Consider the following 26,860-nt stretch of genomic DNA (forward strand, 5'->3'; position numbering starts at 1 on the left):
AGAGTTTTAAAAATTTTGAAGTATAAAACAATTTTTCTACTAACTTACCAAACATCCGTAGTAAGATCTTCTCTATACCATGTAGAGGAGACTCAAATATAATGCAAAGTATTAAGGCAAGGAAGAATGTGAGAACTATGTGGGATATAGCGTTTGCTGCCTGAAAGTAAAACACAAAACATTTTAATAATGGATTTACCCGACAACTTAAAAATAAACATGTTCAACGCAAGTTATCTAGAATACCGTTACTTTTCTTCTACATATTATACTTACTACAGAAACTAGTACTACTACTAGAACGACTACTAGAAAACCTAGAGACAACGATCTCACTTTATGGTAACTATCGATGCAGGCTAAGATTATGTAGAGCTTACTAGATATGATTGGCTCAGACTTTACTTTCATTTTTAACCCCCGACCCAAAAAGAGGGGTGTTATAAGTTTGACGTGTGAATCTGTGGATCTGTGTATCTGTCTGTGGCATCGTAGCTCCTAAACTAATAGACCGATTTTAATTTAGTTTTTTTTTTGTTTGAAAGGTGGCTCGATCGAGAGTGTTCTTAGCTATAATCCAAAAAATCGGTTTAACCGTTTGAAAGATATCAGCTCTTTTCTAGTTACTGTAACCTTCACTTGTCGGGGTTGTTATAAATTTTTAATTTACATTTGTAATTCACAGTAAAGTCTTAGCAAAGTCAAAGTACCTAGGTACGCTCTAAGGCTGAAATCTATAAAGCGCACTTTGACTTTGCTCAGACTTAAGACACTGTTAAAACGAGACAGCGCTATACCGCTGGCATAAATCTGTCTTATTTTAACTGAAACTTAAGTCTAAGCAAAGTCAAAGTGCAGTCTATAGATTTTAATCTAAGAAACTCAGCCTAAGATTGAAGCTGAGGTACCTGGAAGGGGTATGGCAGTTTGAAACTCCAAACGATCATTCCCGTAATCGGTTTCTAGGTGGCACTGAAACGCTAAATCGTTTAGCGGCGTTGGAAATGGGCTGATAGCCACGACTGAAGCCTTCCAAACTAAGGCCACTTTAGATGAATTATACACAGTAAATTACGCTAAAAGGTTGCCAGTTGTACGATGTAGGGTCAATTCTGGACTTTTTATGAATATAAGTACATGACTTCACTTCTATTTCAAAAAATGTGCAGTGTACCTGTGATTATATCCAATTTTGTAAAATATGTAATTTGAATTTTGAATGCGAGTTAATTTATCATAATTTGAAGGAGTAGGCATTATTTTGTGGATCTAGCGGATTTCAATAATCTTTTAAACTGAGAAGACAAAATATAAATAACAAGTGTAAATTAAAAATTTATAACACCCCCGACAAGTGAAGGTTACAGTAACTAGAAAAAAGCTGATAACTTTCAAACGGCTGAACCGATTTTCTTGGATGATAGCTAAGAACACTCTCGATCAAGCCACCTTTCAAACAAAAAAAACTAAATTAATATCAGTTCATTCGTTTAGGCACTACGATGCCACAGACAGATACACAGATACACACGTCAAACTTATAATAACACCCCTCTTTTTGGGTCGGGGGTTAAAAAGTAGAGAATAATCTTAATAATACTTACTATAGTAAAGAATGTGATATGCAAAGGATGCCTCAACTGTCCCACATAGTACAACTCCACAATACCGTTAACCAAATAGGCGCAGAAAGTCAGTCTTGCGATCGGCACTAGAAACTTCCAGGTCAGAAGTTTCCCAAGGACACCTGCAACAGTAAATTATAGTCATGACTAATCTATTTAAAAACGAAACATTTTTTTATTAAAAGACCCATAACTGCAGTATCTGAGACTGGACTATTAAGATTATGTTAAAATACCGGAAAATTTTATGATGAGGATATTGATTTTATACATATACAATGTGGTTCAGTATCAAAGACAAACAAGCTAACAGTACTCAAACTGTCTAAAAAATTTCCACAACACTGTTTCCACCGAATTTTTAATAGCCAATTTAAAGTGAGTTCAATTTTAACTGTAGGTACTTTTAAATATTTTAAATAGTCATAATAGATTTTCTGGAACTTTTGAAAAAAAACGTTGTATTGGACAAAACTATTTTATAAGTCACATATTTTAACAAAACTAACAATTTACCATGAACCCTACCAAAGTTTCATGTAATTTACGTGCTTAAATAAAAAACTGAGCGATTTAAAATTGCACGTGTTACTCCCGCGGGCTATTTCATTTTAAAATAATTTATGGGGTTTATTCATTTTAATATAGACTTTCAGTTCTGACGAACAAAATAATATTTTTCGATATATTTCGCTAGTAAAGTATGGGTAGGTATCTAAAAGTTTTTCGTGCTTCGTCATTATAATAATCTGCGTAACTTTTGCCTTTCATTAATTTTACACATACCTATTTGTACATAACTTAATTGTAATCAAGCTGAATAAAGTGGTCGGTAAGTAGAGATGAAATAAATATACCGAAACCTATATTATAATTACGTTATTTAATGACTTTTGTGTAACACCCATCGAATTATCTTTTTATTATAATAATAATAATTTACTAGCATCATAAATCATGATCAACCCATAGCCGGTCCACTACTAAGCATGGATCTCCTCTCAGAATGAGAGGGGTTTGGCGAGGCAGATTGGCAGACATCACGCACCTTTGTGAATATTATATAGAACTCTCAGACATATAGTTTTCCTCACAATATTTTTGTTCGCCGTTAATGCAAGTTATATTAAATTATTGGGCATGTGGATGGTTGTTCATAAAATATAATAAACCTTTATTAGCTTAGAAACTTCATACGTGTGATTGTAATCTGTACAGTGCCATCTAGATTATAACACGCAAACTAAAAAGAAAAATATAGTTCAACCTTACCTCCATTACCAGTAGCACAAGCAACTATGAGCCAACCGTTGGCTATACTCCAAGCAAACTTGTGGAGTGAGATGTACGCTGCTGCTTCAATGGCACTATAGTGATACCAGTCCTGATAGAACAAGCTTACGGAAAAAGTGGTTACCGTGCCTAGAACTATGCTGGTCATCCAACCAAAGACTTTTAGGACATTGGAGAATTCGTAACTGAAATTGAAAAAAAAATATATATATTAATTTAAAAAAAATGTGGCTGAATAATGGATAAGTATTTGTGTATTTATTTATTTTTTGCATGTTAAAAATACGTAGCGAATTGAGAAACTTCCCCTTCTCGGTAGTGTCGATTAAAAACTTACTTTTCCAACTGAATTCGATGTAGGATATATCCAGTTAAAATTCCCATAAAGTATGGCGTCATCTTCATGTGAGTTCTGATATAAGCTTCGACAAAGTAATGGTTGGTAGCGAAATCCGTGAATTCCCTGAAAATCAACAAAAAGTTGTCTTCTAAATTATTTACCTCCAAAGATTAAATAAAATTAGTTATAAATATAAAATATATATAAATATATAAATAAACTTATTTTAGGTAGGTATACTTTACTTGTTGTAATTGTTTGTTTGTTATCTATCTTAGATATCTACTTAATAGACTTTACCTACTATTGTAATTGTTTGCTGGAAAACGGCTCGCAACTCGAAACGATTTCGGTAAAGTATTCAGAAAACCTTTAATATTCCATCCTAGTATGTTCCCGTGGGAATTCAAGGACAAAACAGTTTCCCGAAAATAAACGACTCTAACGATTTGGATGAAATTTCATTGTACCTAGATATAAAGTTTAATCTAGATTATGTCATCGTTCAATTCCCGTGGAAATACAGGGAAAAGCACCAATCAAATTGAAAGACGCCGAGTGAAACTCTGTCAGACACAGTAACTAATATTTAAAGTAAACACTGTTTTAGACTTTTTAATAGTACTCTTATCTTATCCGTGGTGTTAACATTATACCGAAAGCAATATATCAGGATTCACGCACATAAGTTTTCAAAGGGAAAACAACGTCAAAACAAATTGCGGGTCAGGGTGCTCTTAGACATACTCTTGACATACTTAGCATAAAACAGCAAGGTCGGATCCAGACTCTCTTTAAACGTGATGACAGAGGGTATGACGAGGGACACACAGGTAGCCACCGCGGTAAATATGGGCCCGAACCTCCTCCAGTGCCACAGGCTGTAGATAAAGAAAGGTGCCACGAAGAATAACTGCGTGTCCACCGCCAGATACCACGATTGGAACATACACTGTGGAAAGGAAAATTTTAGCCGTAGAGTTTTGTCCGTGGAGTATGCAAATCTCATAAAGTGATGAATGATGTGAACCTCAATACGTTTTGATAAGGTTTTCGTTGTTTTTTAGAACTTTAAAAAAGCAACGAAATGAGCAGATATAAATTAGTTACCTATTAGATACCGTAAGCTAAATGTTGTGGCAAAAAACCATATCAAATATTGTTCATAGTAACAAAAGATAAAATAATTTGTTAGGAATAAACAAAGTTATAATTAACTTAACATTATAATTAACTTTTCATAATTATGGAAAAAATTCAAATTCAAAATATTTTTATTCAATTAGACTTCTACAAGTTCTTTTACTTATACATAAAATAAAATTGACATTATACGGAATGACTAAAACTAATAAAATTTCATAATAAAATTAATGGCATGACTAAAGTAATAAATTGAATGCTTACAACTTTGTGTTAACATTTACATGACATTGTATCGGCATAACATAAAATGCCTGTGTAAATGAATTTCGTATTTAAAATGAACATAATATTTTTTTATATGACTTCATCGACACAAAATCGTGTGTGTGTGTATGTGTGTTATACGCCAAGAAAAAAAAATGAGATTGAGGCATCGAGTCCGATATCAAACGAAAGATCCGGTTATATAGATTCCAAATATATTAAATTTTAGCGCCATGATATTATTTATTCTTCTTTAATATTAGGTATATCAATTTTTCTTTTTTGCGTTTTGGTGCAATAAGGTCTCACTTAATTAACGTAATATTTTAAAACAGAACCAGTCGGTTATAGATAGATAGATAGAACACTTTATTGCACACAAAAACACATGTAAAGGATCACAACACAGAAGAAGAAGAAAACAGAAAAAACAATTGTTTGCAAAGGCGGCCTTATTGCTTGGAGCAATCTCTACCAGGCAACCTTTGCTGAAAGGAGAAGTGCTAGTGTATAACTGCTATAACTGGTTACTTACCAATTTATCTGTACTGATGTAATTGTTGACATACAAAATGTTCGCCCACCACACTTCCATGCATCTTTCTTGCTCTAGTTGCAGTCTTCCATCCCACAGCGGTCCTTCTCCGATTTTTGGTAACCACGTCATATAGAACAGTATGACGATTGAATAGGCGGGAGTCACCCTGTATAAATGAAAAAAGTGTAAATTAAAAATTTATAACACCCCCGACAAGTTACAGCAATAACTAGAAAAGAGCTGATAACTTTCAAACGGCTGAACCGATTTTCTCGGATTATAGCTAATGACACTCTCGATCAAGCCACCTTTCAAAAAAAAAAACTAAATTAAAATCGGTTCATTAGTTTAGGAGCTACGATGCCACAGACAGATACACAGATACACACGTCAAACTTATAACACCCTTCTTTTTGGGTCGGGGGTTAAAAAAATATCAAATACGAATTTTAAAGTTTTTTTTTAAGAGGGTAGCAGCACAGAACTTATAGAATAAGGAAATAGAAATGGTAACTAAACATCTCAATCCGCTGAGCTTTGTCGGTTACTCTGGTTGCCTTACGGATCTCCTCATTGTTAGTTTTATCACATAGGTAAACTCCATTTCTATGCTCATTCTGAATTCTCTGGTTCTAAATAAGTACAATAATAACCAGCTATGTACAACAAAACAATCCCATGGAAAGTATAACAAAGAGATGTCACAAAGGATATTTTCCAATGCAAAGGAAATATAAATAAAATCTCGAGTAAAGCGAAGTTTACCTAATATATCGGAAAACCAATATTGGCAGTACGTTGAGACGGCCTCTTCGTTTGTCCAGTTCGATAAGCAGCAGCCGGCTGAAGAGAAATGCACTCAGGAATAGGAAAGTGTCTACTAGCAGCGCGTTGTTCAGCATGAAAGCATTTGTCGGGTCTCGGATTAACTGGAAATTCACAAACGGATCCTATGATATACAATTCAATTATTTTTGCTGCTACAAGGAGCTCTGAAGCTATTTAGTATTCTAAGATTTTAGTATATTTATCAATACTAATATTATAAAATACTAGGGGATGCCCGCGGCTTCGCCCGCGTGGATTTCGATTTTTTTAGATCCCATGGGAACTCTTTGATTTTCCGGGATAAAAAGTAGCTTATGTCCTTCCCCGGAATGTATTCCAAGTCTGTACCAAATTTCATTAAAATCGGTTCAGCGGTTGGGCCGTGAAAACGTAGCAGACAGACAGACAGACAGACAGACAGACAGACAGACAGACAGACAGACACACTTTCGCATTTATAATATTAGTATGGATGTGAAAGTATGTCTGTCTGTCGGTCTGCTAGCTTTTTCCTGCCAAACAGTTTAACCGATTTTGATGATACAGAGTTAGCTTACATCCCGTGGAAGGACTTGGCTATTTTTTATCCCGGAAAATCAAATAGTTCGCACGGGATTCTGAAAAGCCTATCCGTTTAACCGATTTATATGGAGTTTGGTAAAGAGGTAACTTGTATCCCGGAAATTGACATAGCTACTTTTTATCCAGAATGATGAAAGAGTTCCCACAGGATTTTATTTTATTTAGGATTGACAGACAGATACACTTTCGCATCACACTAATATTATAAAGTTTGTATGTGTGTGTGTGTGTGTGTGTGTGTGTGTATGTTTGTTACTTCTTCACGCAAAAACCACTGGACGGATTTGGCTGAAATTCAGAATGGAGATAGATAATACCCTGGATTAGCACATAGGCTACTTATTATCCCGGAAAACCAAAGAGTTCCCACGGGATTTCGAAAAACCTAAATCCACGCGGACGAAGTCGCGGGCGTCAGCTAGTTTATAATAAATATCAGTATGGAAGTATGGATTAAACAAAAGTTCAAGTACCTATAGCTTTGAGTTCAAAATTCGAATGCTATCTACATCAAAAGTTGAATGATAACTTACCCGATCCCAAGCTTCAGCATCCATCACAGGTCCACTTCCAATGAACAAGCAAGCATGGCCAGCTATTATAAAGAGCATTGCTAAAGCCTTCATTCCATTGACGCATTCGAGCCCAAGGGCGTTGTTCTGTTTCGTTGACAAGATCTTCTTCGTATTGTTAATGAGAGAGAAAGAGACGATGAGCTCGTGGATAGCGCTATAACTCTTCTTTCCCCTCCAACGCAATGAGTAGATCTCGTAGGAAGTTGTGAACAGGAGGACGGCGCCAAAGAACAGTAATATGCCCCTGGAAAATAAAAACAGGCACTCGTAAATTTTCAGTGGAAGAGAGTAACGGAATGTTAGCAATAAGTATCTAGAAATATTTAAAACTTATTTTATTGTACCGTATCTCAAAACGAAACGGAACTATTATGTTGTCTGTCTGTCTGCTCGTCTGTCTGTCGTGTCTGTCAAGAAACTTATAGAGTACTTCTCGGTGACCTAAATTAAATCATGAAATTTTGCAGGTAGGTCTTTTAGCAAAAGTAAAGGAAAAAAACCGAAAACCGTGAATTTGTGGTTACGTCTACTACTTGGTTGTAGGTCAACGGGAAATACCCTATAGGTTTTAATTCCCCCGAATTGACAGACACGACAGACAGACAGACAACGAAGTGATCCCACAATGATTCCTTTTTTCTATTTCGGGTAGGCACCAAAAAAAATAGTTACTCGTAAATTCTTCTACTCACACGAAAACGATGTCCAGCGTGCTGACAGTCATAGGCTTCCGCGTGTAGCAATCTTTCTCGGAAACCTCCACGCCAGTCGAGTTCCCCACAGTATGGGATAGCACGTCGCTCACGAACCCTGCCACGGCACTGGCGTCGCAAGTGTTCGGTACGCAGACCGCCCAACGGAGAATCTCACCTCTGCCAGTCCTAATCTGAAATAGGACATTATGTGCTGTTTAAAGCCGATCTTTGAATGACTAAGGTTGTTTGGGGGATATCTTCATAAACTGTAGACCACCTATCCATGCTGTGTAGTTCTATAATACATAGGTACCAAAAGCTCATTAAAAACTAACAGATACTTTTATCTAAATCAAAGTCAAAGTCAAATCATATGCAAATTGGGTACCATTGTACACTTTTTGAAATCCGGGACTTTTCCAGGATGAAAATCATCATCAAAGATACCCATATCTAGATCCTGGGTGGATGGAAGTTATTATATATCTATGCCATACCGACATCAAGATTAATTCGCCCGTTTCCCACAAAGGTTACAAAAAAACGGACTGTGAGCTTTCGATTTTTTAGGAACCACATTACTATGTGCATAATATTAACATAATGTCATATAGATAGTTAATTTAAATCAAACTTCTTGGTTTATTGTCGTACTCCCTCACAATAACTTCGGTGCGAAAGAGGAATTCTGTTTCTATATCAAAAGATCTTTGTTGCAGACGAAGCTTGTATTGCAAGTTGCTTTCTTCTGACAACCCTAGAAACACATCAATGCCGAATGTGTAGTCGTATAAGTTTATTTCCTGATGCACTTTATAAATCAAATTTGCTAGCATGCATCGGGAAATAGATCGAGGAAGTGCAGACGAATACGTAGGTACCTAAGTACGTGTTTTCTACGTATCTACTTTAAGGTGATCGTATACAGCGAGGTAGAGTAGTTACAAACCTAAATTATTTTAAATAAACAAAACCGGCCAAGTCCGAGTCAGACTCGCGCACTGAGGGTTTCGTATGTACTACAGTATTTTTTCCAACATTTTGCACGATAGATCAAAAACTATTATACCTACATAAAAATAAAGAGAAATCTGGGTCTTGATTGTATATATCGTTTTTTAGGGTTCCGTACCTCAAAAGGAAAAACGGAACCCTTATCACGGATCACTTTGTTGTCTGTCTGTCTGTCCGTCCGTCCATCCGTCCGTCGTGTTTGTCAAGAAAACCTATAGGGTACTTCCCGTTGACCTAGAATCATGGAATTTAGTAGGTAGGTAGGTCTTATAACACAAGTAAAGGAATAAATCTGAAAACCGTGAATTTGTGGTAACATCATTGAAAAAAAAATTAAAATGTGTTTAAATTTTCAAATTAAGATAACTATACCAAGTGTTGTATCATATGAAAGGGCTTTATCTGTACATGCTAAAACAGATTTTTATTTATTTTTATGCATGATAGTTTTTGATTTATCGTGCAAAATGTCCGACAAAATACCCGAGTACGGAACCCTCGGTGCACGAGTCTGACTCGCACTTGGCCGGTTTTTGAGACTTATGCGAGTCTTCCGTGTGCGATCTTCATTTTACCATTTGCATTTGCATGCACGTAGATAATAGGGTTGTCCATCGTACTGTGATGCAACTAAGTACATAATATTATTTATTATATTCTGTGAAATCGGTAAGTACTCTTTTTGTTCAATACTCCCTTACGAGTATGTTTCGATAGTATCAAAGCCTTGATACTATCGAAAGTAACGTTCTGTTTTATCAGTTGTTACCTACTTACATTTTAATTTTAAGTAAAGGGTTTATTCAATCTGGACATGTTACTCTAGAAACAAATCAAAATAAGTCTAATTATCGTCTTTTTAACCGACTTCCAAAAAAGGAGGAGGTTCTCAATTCGTTGGAATCTTTTTTTTTACACACAGATACATTGATACACAGATACACAGATACACACGTCAAACTTATAACACTCCTCTTTTTTGGGTCGGGGGTTAAAAATAGAAGTTTTCATTAACGTATCCGAGAATTGGCAAGGGCTATTTGAAGAACATCAAATAACTTATTTTACGATTCTGTACAACATAACGTCGGTACTTCTGTCTATTTAACCCATATTTACCTACCGTTGTATAAACAAGGAAATATCGTGAATTCGTCCGTGTAGATTTCATTTATTTTTTTAATTCTGTAGAATTTTCTGAAAACTATTTCTTTGGAATAAAATTTCTTCAGGTTGTAAGCTATCTTTGCGACAAATTTCATCAAAATCGATTCAGTCGTCGAGTTGTATTACAGATAGATAAACCTTCGCAGTAATAAAGTACCTAATATTAGAGTAGATAACCTACTTTTATTTTCAAAATACGGAGCGACGAGCGTTAACGGTCGTTTAAGCTACGCATTCAAATCTTTGGGGATTTCGACGGATCGGGTCGGATTATTGAATAAAAAGCGGGATTACTGGATTCAGATTAGGTATTCGTAATAAATCTTATGTACAGGGAATTCTTAATGGTGTTTTAAGAGTGCTTTTACTTTTTGCGAACTGATACCGATTTGCTCTTTAAGGTCTTTTCAGACGTGCCACAACTTGAAAAAAATTGCCAGATACAGAATTTTATGGGAACGCATAGCAGTTTGCAATAGGGTTAACATACCGGTGTAGAAACGCGACGACTCTTGAATGGTAGTCAAGTAGTCAACTTGAAAATTTCGACACGGTAGAGTATGGTATTGCCGATATTAAAACAAATATAAATATCAAAATGGCCGCCATGCAAATCAAAATAAAATGAAAAGTACATTGATTTGGTTTTATTTCTATTGATAAATCTTGTACGATTTTACGGAGCCCTTCGTGTCTGAGTTTGGCTTGCACCTGACCGGTTTTACCTTAGTTATAATAAACTAGCTACTAAAAACATCGCCTTTTCCTTTTATTGACATAGCAAATACATAATAAATAATTTATTGAGAATATTATAATATTATGTACCTACTTACATATTATTTATGATGTGATTTTTATGATTGTTTGCCGTGACACAAGTATGTACTTAGTATACATAATAAATATTAAATACATTATTTACTTTAAATGTAACATATTATTGATTTTGAAATACAAACGCTTATAATATTTACACTATAATAGTTAGGTGTCATTATAAGACTGGCATATAATTATTACAAAGTAGAGTCATTTTGTTTAAACGGCACAGGTACCACTGCCTGCCTACATACACGTAGTTAGAAGTAAGAATGTAAGTTCTAAATATACCCAATTAAGATAAATCCATGTAATACGAAAATGTGTCTGTCTGTTTGTTACCTTTTCACGACGATCCGATTGATATCGTATCGGTAATGAACAACAATATCTGATCTTATGTTGTCAAAATACTCAAATGCTCATCGGTAACCGGAACTCACAGCAAATAGGCAAGACATACATATTGAGCCGATGGACACAAAGTAACGACTTTGTAGCGCAGTGCTTGATGTCGCTACGCCATTTCCTTTTGAAAACATAGTTTTACATCTATACATATAATAAAATCTATACATATAATAAAATTGTAGAAAAGTGGTGTCTGTACAATGGAAATATATAAAAAAAAAGTAGCAGGGGTTGTTATTATATCGATGCCGAACCCGAAATTGTAATTATTTTTTTTTGTCTGTTTGTCTGTGTGTTTGTGCATGCTAATATCAGAAACGGCTTATTCGATTTAAATATGGTTTTCACTAATATATTGTAATAAGCTTTACTTAACATTTAGTGTTTATTTCATGTCAATCGGTTCAAAAATAAAAAAGTTATGTCAATTTAAAGAATCACGGCGAACATTTTTAACGTACAGAGTACGTACTACACGCCTCGCGCCTGAGCGTCCGTGGCTATATAAAGCGCGCTGATTCCACGCGAACTAAGTCGCGGGCACAGCTAGTTAATAATATACTTAGTCGGTATCATAATATCAGCATAGGCTTAGTGCTAAACAACAAATCGGTATCGTTTCGGTATTTAATATCGATATCGAATCTTACGTTGTGAAAATGCTCTTAAATGCCCGTTCTGTAACCGGAACTCGTAGCAAATAGGTCATGCGTTTGTTCATACATAATGAGCCGATGGACACAAAGCAACGACTTTGTAGCGTAGCGCTTGACGTCGCTACGCCATTTCCTTTTTAACCCCCGACCCAAAAAGAGGGGTGTTATAAGTTTGACGTGTGTATCTGTGTATCTGTCTGTGGCATCGTAGCGCCTAAACGAATGAACCGATTTTAATTTAGTTTTTTTTGTTTGAAAGGTGGCTTGATCGAGAGTGTTCTTAGCTATAATCTAATAAAATTGGTTCAGCCGTTTAAGAGTTATCAGCTCTTTTCTAGTTTTCTTGTAGAAAAGAAGGTTAGATAACCGTTAGGTTCATAATATTATGTCAATAGACAAATGTCAAGCTGTCAAGATGGACGTTGCCTAAATACATAATTATTTATTTGAAAATGATGTTTTGGAAAACTCAAATACTTTGGATCGTCGGGGGTGTTATAAATTTTTAATTTACACTTGTGGAAAAGTTCGTACAGGCAATTGTGTATGAAAGAAGAATAGTTGAAATCACGAGCTTTTTACTATACCGTAATTCAAACTAGCAATGTGTACATGTGACTCATTTAATTAATATATTGAAGGCATACATAATATCTATTATAATAATATGGTATGATTACAAAAGATACGAGTAGAATATACATATTAAAAGGAGACACTGACTGACATAACAACGTACATTTCAAACCACCGCGACCGGGCCTAGAAACTTGAGATTTGCATTATAATGATTATCACAGAGAAAGAGCCCGTGAGGGCCGGACCTTCGTTAAGTATTTTATAAAAGCTGAAAGTTTCCATGCGTAATGCCCCTAACGCAGGGAGGGACGATCAGCGATTAAGAAGTTTGGATTTTGGTCGCTTTGGCACACAACAAGTAACAAAGACATATCAGACACCCTTAAACTTTAATAGGCATGTATTGGGCATCCAACACATGGTTGCCACGATACTAAGTGTCTGGCAATGCATGAAAGGGTTTGTAATACTGTCCCGAAGAAAAATATAAAAAAAAGACTTTCTAGTTTGACGAAAGTTAAAGACTAGATTTAGAAAACTTAAATTTTGTACAGAGGTTTTCTTTTATAACCAATGTACTTATAGTAAACAAGGAATAAGGCCGGATTTCTCTAAACTCTCATGGGATAGGGAATAAAGAGGGTTTACATTTTCGCCAAACCCAGGAACTTTTGATCTTACTTCAAGAATCAACAATTAATTAATCGTGTAAAGATTGCTGACGCATTCATTAATCTCAGTGACTCAGCCAACTTATTGTGTATCAAGGAGCTACAATGATACTAAAAGGATAATAATTATTTGTATGAGATATGAAATCAAAATCATACCAAGTTATTAAGGCTATCCTTGCCAACGATCCCCCGTCGATTTCCTACGTATGATATTATTGTTCTTATCTCTATCTGCCCTGGTTCGTGCATTCTCGGTTCCTAGATCGGTACATTTGTGATAACCAAATTTCAAATTGCTGTGATTGGCTGAATTTACCATGTTCTTGCTGCGACAGTGAGTTTGAGCCACTAGCGGAACAATGTTAGCCGGTCAGAAATGATTGCAATTAGTCAACCTGTTTGACGTCCGTGTTCTGTTTTCGATTACAAAAAAGAAAAAATTGTTGTTGCAATCATCAATTTTAGCAAATAGTGAAAGAGAGTCGGCCAATCAGAGGTCACAACTACCGTCACACTTTCTGTCACACTATGGCAGTAGGCATACCGAGTAATGAAAACAATTTTTCATTCTGTCTAGGTCGAAGTAGGGTTGCCACCTGGCTCTTTTTGATTTACAGGCTACCACCATCAAAAATACGGGGTTTAGATTTGAAGAAATTTGAAATTTTGAAGTATTTGAAGAATATATATATAGGCGGTGTTTCTCTCTGAAATGCATGGAAAGCCTATTTAGATATTTCAGTTTATTTATAAGTTTTGTATTTTTTCTCTGTATGTTGCCGTATCTTGATTGGTGAACTGTGTTTGCAATGTGGTTTTAAATAAAAGATTTATTTATTTAAATAGCTTTTAAAAACTCTTAGTGTTGTAAAGCAAAATGTTATACATTTCATGCATACAATCTTCTCATTTCAACTTAAAATTACATTTAATTTGTAATTCCACCTTCACAGTATCAATACTATGGCCGTAGCCAGGAATCGATTGCGGGAGAGGTTTTATTAGGGCCGGAACTGAATCCTGTCATGAGGAAAAAAACATTCGCTCAACTTTATGGGCTAATTACCTGGTTAGTGGAATTTCGCCTTTCAATTTGACAGTGAGATAAAATACAACAATAAAAAAGCGCGAGCGCAGTGAGCGTAAGTGTTTTTGGTTCAATACAGAAAAAATTAAAATGAAAGGGAAACGAGTGTAGCCATAGCAAGATTTTATTTTTAAAGCTTCCTATCCATACTAATATTACGAATACGACAGTATATCTATTTGCCTATCTATTTGTTACCCTTTCACGGCCCATCTTCTTTACCAAAATTTTGGTACTTACTATTCAGAGGTAACTTGCATCCCAGACATTTTTTTTAGGCGGCTTTTTAGGCCGGAAAATCCCCCACGGAATTTTTAAAAATCTAAATTCATGCAAACGAAATTGCGGGGTTTACACCAAGTAATAGAAATTCAAAGCGCGAGTGAAGTGAGCGCGAAATGTTTGATATATTTCCAAAAAAAAATTGGTAAGCAAATGCAAGAAATAGTGTAAGTATTATTTTAGGCTTAGGTTTTTGACGGCTTCCCAGGCGCAGTCGCCATTTCGAAATTTCTGGTCTGGTGGGAGGCTTCGGTCATGGCTAGTTATATGGTTAGTATGGCCCTAACGGCCAAGAAATTAGACTGCATCATCACTTACCACTAGAAAAGATTAAAGTCACGGGCTAACTTGTATAAAAAAAGGCTTACATCCTCAAACCAAGCCCCGCCGCCTTGGCTACGACCATGATCAATATCGAGTGGGTTTCGGCTACGCATTGCCGCAAAAGGAAAATATTCTTTCTACTGGACATAACGTCAGTGTTTGATTTCTCCAGCCAGCTCCTGCTGAATTTGTAAAAAACCGGCCAAGTGCGAGTCAGACCCACGCACCGAGGGTTCCGTATTCGGGTATTTTTTCCGACATTTTACTCGAGAAATCAAAAACTGTTATGCATTAAAAAAATATGCATAAAAATAAATAAAAATCTGTTTTAGAATGAACAGGTAAAGCCCTTTCATATGATAACCCACTTGATATATGTAGTTATCTTACTTTGAAAATTGAAAATACTAATATTTGTTCATGAACACATGACAGACGGATAGAAGGACAGATGGACAGACGGACAGACGGAAAGACTGATAGACTGACAGACAACGAAGTGATCCTATAAGAGTTCTTTTTTGCTTTTGAGTTACGGAACCCTAAAAATATTTAGTTTTATTTGCCCCGTATTTTATTTTCATAATTACAGGTTTCTGTATCCTGAAATACGGGGTAACCAGTAAAATACGGGGCCTCTGGCAACCCTATTCGGAAAACACTGTCACATTCAAGTTAATGTCAAATATTTTGTTTTCAATTACAGAAAGCTGCATCAATCATTATTACAATATTTTCTTTGTTGTGATTGGCTGAATTTTTGAGTTTCAGCCAATAAACAGACTGTTTGCCAATTAAACGTCATAACAATATAAATGCCAGAAAGTTTAACCAAATAAAACAAACTTAATGAGAACCTAGTGAGAATGCAAACGGCACACAATTTATAATACATATTATGTTAGTCGTATATAATAGATATTATAGTAGTCGTTCACTTTGGTAATAGTCAGATTGTCATCAGTAAAATTGATATTGGTCGATGTATCGTAAATTATTGTTTCGGTGACAAATATTTTTATTATCTATTTATCTTTGAACAGAATGGAATAGAATGAAATGGAATGGAATACAATGATAAATTTTTATTCCTGTAAACTTTTAGGTAAACTTCAAAGTGTTTTTGGATGGTCAGAAAAATTTACCACTGGTTCGGAATGCCGATCCTACGTTTTCTAGGGTTTCGTACCTCAAAATGAAAAACGGAACTCTTATAGGATCACTTTGTTGTCTATCTCTCTGTCTGTCGTGTATGTCAAGAAAACCTCTAGGGTACTTCCCGTTGACTCAAAACCATGAAATTTGGCAGGTAACCTAACTGCGTAATTTTGGGTAGTTTTTTTAATCGATAAAGAAAGTTTGCGACATTGTTCAATAAAAAATTTGGATTCCAACTCCTCAACCCTGATGTTGCAGGGGACCTGACTACTTAAGCTAATGGGATTTAAAAAGTGTCGATTATTAATTGATATTGAAGGTATCTATACCAAGTAAACACTTTGTCGTTGACCTCAACCCTGATGCTGTAAGAAATTGCATTCCTAAATCCTGGTGATCCCTCGGGATTTGAAAAGGATCATCCGTTTAAATATTCTTACGTGATACAGAAACAAGTTGCATCCCGGGGACGGGCTATTACGGAGAGGCAACTTTTGTTCTGGGAAATGAAAGGATCGGGATTTTTAAAAACCTAAATCCACGCGAGTGAAGCTGCGGGCATTAGCTAGTTGTAAATATATTTAGAAGCTACTATTAGATAATAGATAAGGTACTTATTTCCTTATATTTTTATTGTATGGCAGCGCGCGGTTTTAAATTATAAATTGCACGTCCTGTCCTTTTCTGTAATACATTTTTTTCTCAATATCTACCGCTTTATCTCATAGCAAGAGTCCGTAAGACATAATACAGTATAAATAAGCAAAATATACAATTTTTGCAGTTTCCACGTCAGTACCTGTCGAATTTTTTCTAACAGTGTAAGCAGCAGAGCCGAGTTTACCATCAAGTGTTGATATGTGGGTGTTCCATAGAAGCTTTGCATCTAACATTATACCGAGAAACACGGGGTTCTCCTTTATTTTCAACATATGATTATTTATCAATGAATTTATGTCATTTAAGGTCCTGGTATTGGGCAGTGTGAATTCAACACACTTAGATTTCTTTGCATTTGGAAGTAAATTGTTAGCAATAAATCAGAGAGTGACCTGTGATATGGCATTACATATAGTATACATTGTCAAAAATTATAATATTAAAGCTGTGCGTATTGCGTGAGGAATTGCGTATTGGGTGAGGAATAGGTGCAACTTGCAGGGTTTGATGCATGCGCTATTGCCAGCAAACATGAGACATATTTTTATCTACAGGCAACGTCTACGCATAACGGTAGGTAACGCATACGTCTAACGCAAGTTGAAATGTACCAGTGTATTTAGTTAGACCTATCGACAAGTTTGGAGTTGGGTGCAGTCTAAATGTGGCCCGTGTGTTTAGACTGTCAGTTTCTGTCAGTTTCACGTGTCGTCCCCCGCACTTCACCACCCCGCTTGCACAAATCGAGACAGCACGAAATTTTCAAGATTTCTGGGTGTAATTTCTGGTTTTCGTAGTTCCCACATAATTATAACAATATAAAATATATAACGATAATTTTTTTACTACATAATATTCATTAAATTTTCTAGGTCTGTGGTTTTTCCAAATTTCATTAAATTGCTTCGTTGTCTAGAAAAACGAGCACAAAGTTGGGCCTTTTTTTAAAGAAAAATACAAATCTTTGAGCCCCTGTAATTTTAAAACTACATATTTTTAGAAAAATCTAAAACACCACAGACACAGATATTAGTTTCTAGACTATGTCTGCAAAATTTCATGGACTTTGGTTGCTTAATATTCAAATGAAATGGGAACTACGATTGTATGGAGTAAGTGACGGAGAGAGCTCTGTTAATATTATTTTTAGCAATTCAATATCACTTGACTTTAAAACGATTTGACGGTTAAGGAAAACATCGTGAGGATGCTTGCATGCCTGAATTCTCTATAATATTCTCAAGGGTGTCTGAAGTCTGCCAAATCGCACTTGGCCAAAGTGGTGGCCAACTATCCCGTTGGTCCAAAGACATCATACTTGCAGGAAAAAGTTGGAGGAGGACGCCCAACACCGGAAATTCAAATTCAAATTCAAAGTATTTTTATTCATTTAAACTTTACAAGTGCTTTTGAATCGTCAAAATAATCTATCACTGGTTCGGAATGCCGTTCCTACCGAGAAGAACCAGCAAGCAACTCGGCGGTTGCTCTTTTCAAGTACTCAATATACAATAATATGCCATGCCAATGTCAAAAAAGAATGTCTTGCACGTGAGGAGGTCTATGTCCAAAAAATGGTTAACAAAGAAGTGATTCGTACCTTAGTATTCTCGTCACTGCGTCGCCACTTTATGGTCGCAAGACAGTATTGTCCTTCCACGGCCATTTCTTCTCGAGGTTCCTTGATGCCGACGCACTCGTCGAAGTTACCCAGATGGTAGGAGGAACCGAACAGCAAGCCCTGGGGTGACTTCGCCGATGCATCGAACACTGCAAAAGAAATTTTTGGAATGAACTTCTCCTTCTCCTCTACTTTTTCTAACTTCTTCTCTTTCTTCTTCTGATCTATTGAAACGGGACTTTTAATAGCGAATACTGATTCATTAGGGTTTCGTACCTCAAAAGGAAAAACGGAACCCTTATAGGATCACTTTGTTGTCTGTCTGTCCGTCGTGTCTGTCAAGAAACCAATAGGGTACTTCCCATTGACCTAGAATCATGGAATTTGGTAGGTAGGTAGGTCTTATAGCACAAGTACAGGAACAAATCTGAAAACCCCGAATTTGTGGTTAAATCATTTAAAAAAAATTGAAAGGTGTTTAATTTTTCAAAGTAAGATAACTATACCAAGTGGTATATCATATGAAAGGGCTTTACTTGTACATTCTAAAACAGATCTTTATTTATTTTTATGTATAATAGTTTTTGATTTATCGTGCAAAATGTTGGAAAAAATACCCGAGTACGGAACCCTCAGTGCACGAATCTGACTCGCACTTGGCCGGTTTTTCTCTAAGTACTTTCTATTTTTTACTTCCTATTAGTGGAGGTTTACGTTGGACCTCTACTAAAAAAAATTTGAGCCACGATCCCTAAAAAACTTAATCTACGCGGGGGTAGTCGCTAAAAAGCAAGATATAAATTATTTAGTAATTAATCAAACCTTTCATAAATAATTTAACATTTTAGGATAGCTTCAGTGATACGACCGGCCTCCCAAAACATTGTTTGTCCAAATTAATTTACATTTACTTTATCGGCGACCAAACAATGAATCTGTTTGAGTTGGTGCCACTGACTTTTACAATTAATTTGAGTTATGAGGTTAAATCGCCCTGATATAATTTGCGTAATTATTATTGAATACCCAATTAGTTCAGTTGACAATCATTTTCATCTATATACCCAATTTATTATATTATGTACAATTTGATTGCCTGATGATTGTTAACTAGGTACTCAATTATTTATTTACTAACACTAAGTAGCTATGTACTTCAATAATTATTTTAATCACTAGCCGATGCCCTCGACTTCTCCCGCGTGGATTTAGGTTTTTCGAAATCCCGTGGGAACTCTTTGATTTTTCGGGATAAAAAGTAGCCTTTGTGCTAATCCAGGATATTATCTATCTCCATTCCAAATTTCAGCCAAATCCGTCCAGTGATAGTGATTTTTGCGTGAAGGAGTAACAAACATACACACACACACACACACACACACACACACACACACACACACACACACATACACACACACACACACACATACAAACTTTCGCCTTTATAATATTAGTGATTAGTGATTAAATGGTTATCGTTGATTTATCTACGACTAACGCGACTTTGTCCCGTGGGAACTTTTAGATTTTAGTCAAAGTAGTAAATATATAATAAACTTTAAGTGGACTTGTTGTTTGTATCAAAATACTCCTTTAGTTTCTTCACATGTGCAAAGTGACCTTCAACGAAATTGCGGAAAACGTCCCTTTAAACATCATCCTCAAAACTAATGTTTTCCTTTAACATTGATGTCATGATTGTAACGATTTATCTGTCGATTAACCAAAAAACGTGAAGAATTATATTTATTTTGCAGCATAACGTCTGTGATAATTCGTTATAATAATAGTAATCATCACTACCCATATTATAAATGCAAAAATGTGTTTGCTTCTTTTTTATTTGAATCTGCATTTTCCTATCTATTTCCTAAACTTAAAATGATTAATTTTATCAATATATCCATAATCAGCTAATATCAACGTTGTTATTAATCAAGAATGTTACGGTATTTTTGATAATTAATAACCACTCTTCTTACTTATCGACAAATTACAAATAGATTGATAAATAATAATTAATTTCAAGTTAGCCTGGAAATAAAGTACTTGCCAGCTTTTTATGTTATGCCAAGAAATTATGGAGAAACACCGCCAAAAATTACCTACTCTTTAAATTTAAAAGATCTCCCATGTTTTTATGTAACTAACAATTTAATTAACATAGAGAGCCGTACAGCCTTTATTCGGGTTCCAGAGAATTCATGTTCTTGAGCCATTAAGCATTTTAGTTTCTTTGCGTGCACGAAAACATAAGATTAAGCACACTCTAATTCCTTAATTACACTACTAAAAGTGTAGGTGCAAAGTAAAATTATTGCGTTTATAAATAACGGCTAACCACAGACCCATATAAAGTAGACAATATACTCAAAAGGCTGGGTGCACAATGGTTCTTCTTCGTCTCAATCATTCACTCTTAGAAGAGCGGTCGTGGCTATGAATTCACCTTCTCTGTTGCAAAGTCAAAGCCTTTATTGATAACTTCAAAATTAAATATAGTTGAAAACTAAAATCCAACTACGATCGTTTTAATAAACTCTGAAATAAATTAAAATTGTTTTTCTGTCGCTTGAACTCAGAATTTTCTCTTCTTTCATTTGACATCCTACTTGATATAATAGCAAAAAAAAATTTTGGAGAACCTCCACTTTTTTTGATGTAACATCCGTTAGGTCAACTTTTTCGTGTAAAATATAGCCTATGTCACCCGGACCTTTACAACGAATCAATTGACACCTCATTCATCAAAATCGGCCTAGTAGTTTAAGCGCTACGGTGGAACACACAGAATCTGAATACAAACATCATACATACATACATACATACATAGACTGCTAATCAGGTAAAAAGAGGTACCATTTTACATTGTCAATTGTTGGATTTGTATCAATGACTTTCTAAGCATGGACACATCGTGGCATACAACACAAGAGCCCAAACATGGCACACGTTTCTAAATTCACCCTATGTAGCTTCAACTGCTCCATTTATACATTCCCGCTAACATTCAAGTCCTGTAAACTAACCTCAGTGATTAAGCCGCAATGTAAATCGATTATTGCACTCGAAGCTGAATAAGGTGATTTTAGAAGCAAACTTGAACAAAAAATGGAATGGAGTAGTGTAGCACTATTAATTTTTGTTATTTCTTTGAGAGATTTTTCGTTTTTGTAAATATGAAACTATTATACTATATCTATACTATATACTATTCTGCTCGTGCTGATTCACTGACTGACTGACTGACTGACTCATTTGATCACCTCTTCTGTAAAATTTTGTATGTTTTTTTTTTACCGATGGTTTCGTATAGAGGACAAAAAATGATTCGGAGGAAAAATATGGATAGAGCTGATGATTGAGGATTTTGGTGAGGAGCACGGCCAGGGTATTGAAGATAGGTGGGGGGTGCTCAAACAAATGACACTCAGAACTTCATCCAATTGACAGGGAGCTGAAAAATAAAACCAAAATGGCGGATTCAAGATGGGCCTTGAATCAAGATGGCCAAAGGCCTCCCACCAGCCGACCTAAACCAATTAAGAAAATCTCAATCGGCCCAGCCGGGAATCGAACCCGGGACCCTCGTCATACAAATCCACCGCGCTACCACTGCGCACCGGAGGTCGTCAAAAGATCTATCTATACATATAATAAAATTGTAGAAAAGTGGTGTCTGTACAATGGAAATATATAAAAAAAAGTAGCAGGGGTTGTTAATAATAACAACCCCTGCTACTTTTTTTTTATCGATGCCGAACCCGAAATTGTAATTAATTTTTTTTTTGTCTGTTTGTCTGTGTGTTTGTGCACGCTAATATCAGAAACGGCTTATTCGATTTAGATACGGTTGTCACTAATATATTGTAGTAAGCTTCACTTAACATTTAGTGTTTATTTCATGTCAATCGGTTCATAAATAAAAAAGTTATGTCAATTTAAAGAATCACGGCGAACATTTTTAACGTACAGATACACGCCTCGCGCCTGAGCGTCCGTGGCTATATAAAGCGCGCTGAGAGCTATTCCACGCGAACGAAGTCGCGGGCACAGCTAGTAATAAAATAAATGTGATACAATAATGGCCAATAGATTTTACATTAAACAAAAAAAAGCTACTCCACAGTTTTGTTTTTCCGACATTCGTGATGCGCCCTTCCATCTGTCTCTTTCCGATGTGCGTGAGAGAAAGGAATGGGAACATTGCAAATAATTTTAGATATTTCTAGTGTTTTCAATGGTTTTACTAAGTATTTTACACTTTTTCGCATGTTATCTTACGTAAATAAAATTAACTTACCGGTGGTAAGTCACACCATCTCTTTTCTGCGTCGTTAACGTATTATTTTGGCACTTTTTGATCGCGCATTTAGGCGTCTTGACAGCTTTGCAGTCAACATGCGACTAATGAAGAAAGTGTGCTTACACCGAGTATAAGCACACTTACTTGGTCCCGTGTTATGCGCGCCAGTGCGATGTCCTTGCTTAGAAAGTCATTGATTTGTATGCTGATAAAATAATTATTAATTACGTAAACTTAAAACTAAAGCCACGAGGGTTCTGAAAGCGCTTAGGTTTGAGAAGAGCCCACAACAAAAACAACTCAGCTTCGAACTCTGCTCGTTGAAATAAAAGTTTACGTGTTTGCAGACATATTTTTGTGTATTGTCTTCGTCGTCTATAAATTGGTGGGTTTGTTGTTGAATTCTAATACAGTTAAAGTGGCCATAAAAATGTGTAGTGAGGAAAACGCGGCATGATTCTTTTCCGTAACCACGTATCGTGGAACACCAGTGTACTCGAAGATATAACAAGGTTTAGTTTATAAGTGCTCTTAACTGCGACTTATGATAGCCATAAAGTTATTTTCCAGTAATATTTTCGAGTTTAAGGTTTTAGTTTCTTAAAAATACAAATATGGGTCACTAAACGAATTTGTTGTTTTTGTGGCACTGAATGTAACAAAAGTGCCTTGTACATTGTATATAAGTAAAATAAATATAAATAAAATAAGTAGAGTTTAAGAACGTACGTACGGGCGATTAAGATAATTGTAAGTTAATTTTGGGTGTTCAATTATTTTGTTGCTTAAGTATAGGTAGGTACCTATACCATTTCTCTGGGGCAGTTCGTGAGGTGACAGTTGACATTAAAATTAAGGGTTTACACAAATAAATCTCTATTTACCCCCCTTAGGGGTTGAATTCTCAAAAAATCTTTCTTACAGGATGGCTACGTCATAAGAGCTGTCTGCATGCCTTTCAACCTGATCCGTCTAGTAGTTTCAGCTGTGTGTTAATAGATAAGTTACTCGTCACCTTTTCCTGTCATTCATTTATCATTCATATCATATCATATCATTCATTATATCATTTAGATAAGTTTATTTATATTAATTAAAAGAATCTGACTAATAAAACCGTATAAATAATTCTTCCATCAGCTTTTTAGGGTCCCGTACCTCAACAGAAAAAAGGAACCCTTATAGGATCACTTTGTTGTCTGTCTGTCTGCCCGTCTGTCTGTCCGTCTATCCGTCCATCGTATCTGTCAAGAAAACCTATAGGGTGCTTCCCGTTGACCTAGAATCATGAAGTTTGGCAGGTAGGTAGGTTTTATAGCACAAATAAAGTGTAAGAGATAAAGATACAAAAACCTTGAACTTGACTCGCACTTGACCGGTTTTTAATCTCATGTTAATTTCCGGTTTGTAATAGGTCCCCTTGATCTGTTTGCTAGGAGAATTCTTGCATACATTTCTGTTCAATCCCCTATAAGCCATGTATAATTTTCCACAAAGGATTAACAATATTTCATCAGGCATTCGTAAGGATTACCGGTATTAACTCGTGAAAGTATGTATGTATGTACAGTACTATGCCTTTCAATTAAAAAGAATATTCACAATGCATTTTGTTACTCGCATGCCTTATCAGACTTGTCATCATCATTATTTTTAACCCCAGACCCAAAAAGAGGGGTGTTATAAGTTTGACATGTGTGGCTGTGTATGTGTCTGTGGCATCGTAGCTCCTAAACAACTGAACCGATTTTAATTTAGTTTTTTTTTTTTTGTTTGAAAGGTGACTTGATTGAGAGTGTTCTTAGTAACAATACAAAAAAATCGGTTCAGCCGTTTGAAAGTTATCAGCTTTTTCTAGTTACTGTTACCTTCACTTGTCTGGGGTGTTATCAATTTTTAATTTACACTTGTGAGCCGATAGACGCCCACTGACTGGATATAGATAGGTCTCTAATAGGGACTTCCACACGCCACGGTCTTGCCCCACCTGAATCCAGCGGATTGATCACAACAACAAGTGATCCTATAAGGGTTCCTTTTTTCCTTTTGAGGTATGGAACCCTAAAAACACTGAGGAAACTCAAAGGATGTACAGGATGAACTCAGATTATACGTTGGGGTCACCGCCGCTATACCAAAGCTGAATTTGAGTTTTGTCGACTCTCAGCTCCATTCTGCAGATATGCGTTGCTCCTAATGCATTGGCACTCGCCGTTCGGCTGTCGTCAACTCGTTAGCAGTCCCGCGTCGACCGTCCTTGACGCCCGGCGCGAATGCCAAGTAGACAGACATTCGGGAGCTGTGTGAGTCACATGGAGATGGCATGCAACGGAGTGCTATTGACCCACAATCGTCTTGTGTAACAAGCCTTAGGCCCGCTGCATATCACCAAAAAAATCGATCTAATATAAGTCAGGCTCAGTACAAGAAATAACACTTTTTAATGATTTTTATTTTTCACTACATAGTATACAAGTGTAAATTAAAAATTTTCAACACCCCCGACAAATCATTTTCAAATAAATATTGATGTATATCTAGGCAACGTCCATCTTGACAGCTTGACATATTTTGTCAATTGACATAATATTATGAACCTAACGGTTATGTAACCTTCTTTTCTACAAGAAAACTAGAAAAGAGCTGATAACTCTTGAACGGCTGAACCAATTTTTTTGGATTATAGCTAAGAACACTCTCGATCAAGCCACCTTTCAAACAAAAAAAACTAAATTAAAATCGGTTCATTCGTTTAGGCGCTACGATGCCACAGACAGATACACAGATACACAGATACACACGTCAAACTTATAACACCCCTCTTTTTGGGTCGGGGGTTAAAAACAAAGTCGCTTCCCTGTCTGTCTGTCCCTATATATGCTTAGATCTTTAAAACTACGTAACGGATTTTGATGCAATTTTTTTTAATAGATAGAGCGATTCAAGAGGAAGGTTTATATGTATAATACATGCATCCTAAATCCACGCGGGCGTAGCTGCGGGCATCAGCTAGTTCAATATAAAATTCTTATTTTTGTTGTTATAGCGGCAGTTTGAATTCTGTGAAAATTTCAACTCTCTATCTTTTAAGGTTTTCGAGATACTGCCCGCTGACAGACAGACAGACGGACGGACAGTGGAGTCTTAGTAATAGGATTCCGCTGGCACCCTTCGGGTATGGAATCCTGAAAATATCAGTTGGAAAATTTCTAACGCCACCCCACACATTAATTAATTTTATTATGAGTTTCAAGACAAACACAAGAGTGTGATAGTGTGAAGTGTTATACTTCACACTATCACACTAATATTATAAAGCCGAAAGTTTTTGTGTATGTGTGTGTGTGTATGTTTGTTACTCCTTCACGCAAAAACTACTAGATATATTTGGCTGAAATTTGGAATGGAGATAGGTAATATACTGAATTAGCACATAAGCTACTTTTTATCCCAGAAAATCAAAAAGATCCCACGGGATTTCGAAAACCTAAATCCACCCGGACGAAGTCGCGGGCATCATCTAGTCTATACATATAATAAAATTGTAGAAAAGTGGTGTCTGTACAATGGAAATATATAAAAAAAAAGTAGCAGGGGTTGTTATTATATCGATGCCGAACCCGAAATTGTAATTAATGTTTTTTTGTCTGTTTGTCTGTTTGTCTGTGTGTTTGTGCACGCTAATCTCAGAAACGGCTTATTCGATTTAGATACGGTTTTCACTAATATATTGTAGTAAGCTTCACTTAGGATTTAGTGTTTATTTCATGTCAATTGGTTCATAAATAAAAAAGTTATGTCAATTTAAAGAATCACGGCGCCTCGCGCCTGAGCGTCCGTGGCTATATAAAGCGCGAAAAGTCACTATTCCACGCGAACGAAGTCGCGGGCACAGCTAGTTACAAATAAATAGGTTGGTACGCTGCACGCGATTACTTGGTAGGTTTCCAATCAGAGACAATTACATACGCAATAATATAAAGAATCACGTAAATAAATAATTATGAAGCACTTAACTTTTATAAGTTCACAATGTAAACTTACGTAAGTAAATACATACAGTGCTAAGAAAAAATATAGACTCAAGCAGATATAGAACTTTAATTAAAAAGATAGTAATGATACTTTAAATAAGATATACTAGTAAAGTACTACAAGTAGTATTAAAACTAAATATTATATTTATTCTTGTTTGTTTTTAATAATAACGATT

General features: G+C 35.8%; 1 protein-coding gene across 1 annotated transcript in view; it reads right to left on the minus strand.

The window, feature by feature from the left end:
- The window catches only part of LOC123866533 (nose resistant to fluoxetine protein 6), a 55,278-nt gene that overhangs the window by 1,750 nt on the left and 26,668 nt on the right, over positions 1-26,860 (minus strand). The window contains exons 2-11 of the mRNA XM_045908177.1: positions 18,321-18,490; positions 7,884-8,077; positions 7,150-7,435; positions 5,972-6,135; positions 5,204-5,372; positions 4,017-4,210; positions 3,256-3,381; positions 2,898-3,103; positions 1,605-1,747; positions 49-160 (exon numbers count right to left, since the gene is read on the minus strand). Of these exons, the coding sequence (XP_045764133.1) occupies positions 49-160; positions 1,605-1,747; positions 2,898-3,103; positions 3,256-3,381; positions 4,017-4,210; positions 5,204-5,372; positions 5,972-6,135; positions 7,150-7,435; positions 7,884-8,077; positions 18,321-18,490 (1,764 nt within the window). The remainder of the gene's footprint in view (positions 1-48; positions 161-1,604; positions 1,748-2,897; positions 3,104-3,255; positions 3,382-4,016; positions 4,211-5,203; positions 5,373-5,971; positions 6,136-7,149; positions 7,436-7,883; positions 8,078-18,320; positions 18,491-26,860) is intronic.

The sequence above is a fragment of the Maniola jurtina genome, chromosome 6 (assembly GCF_905333055.1).
Source record: "Maniola jurtina chromosome 6, ilManJurt1.1, whole genome shotgun sequence".
In the NCBI taxonomy this organism is placed as follows: domain Eukaryota; kingdom Metazoa; phylum Arthropoda; class Insecta; order Lepidoptera; family Nymphalidae; genus Maniola; species Maniola jurtina.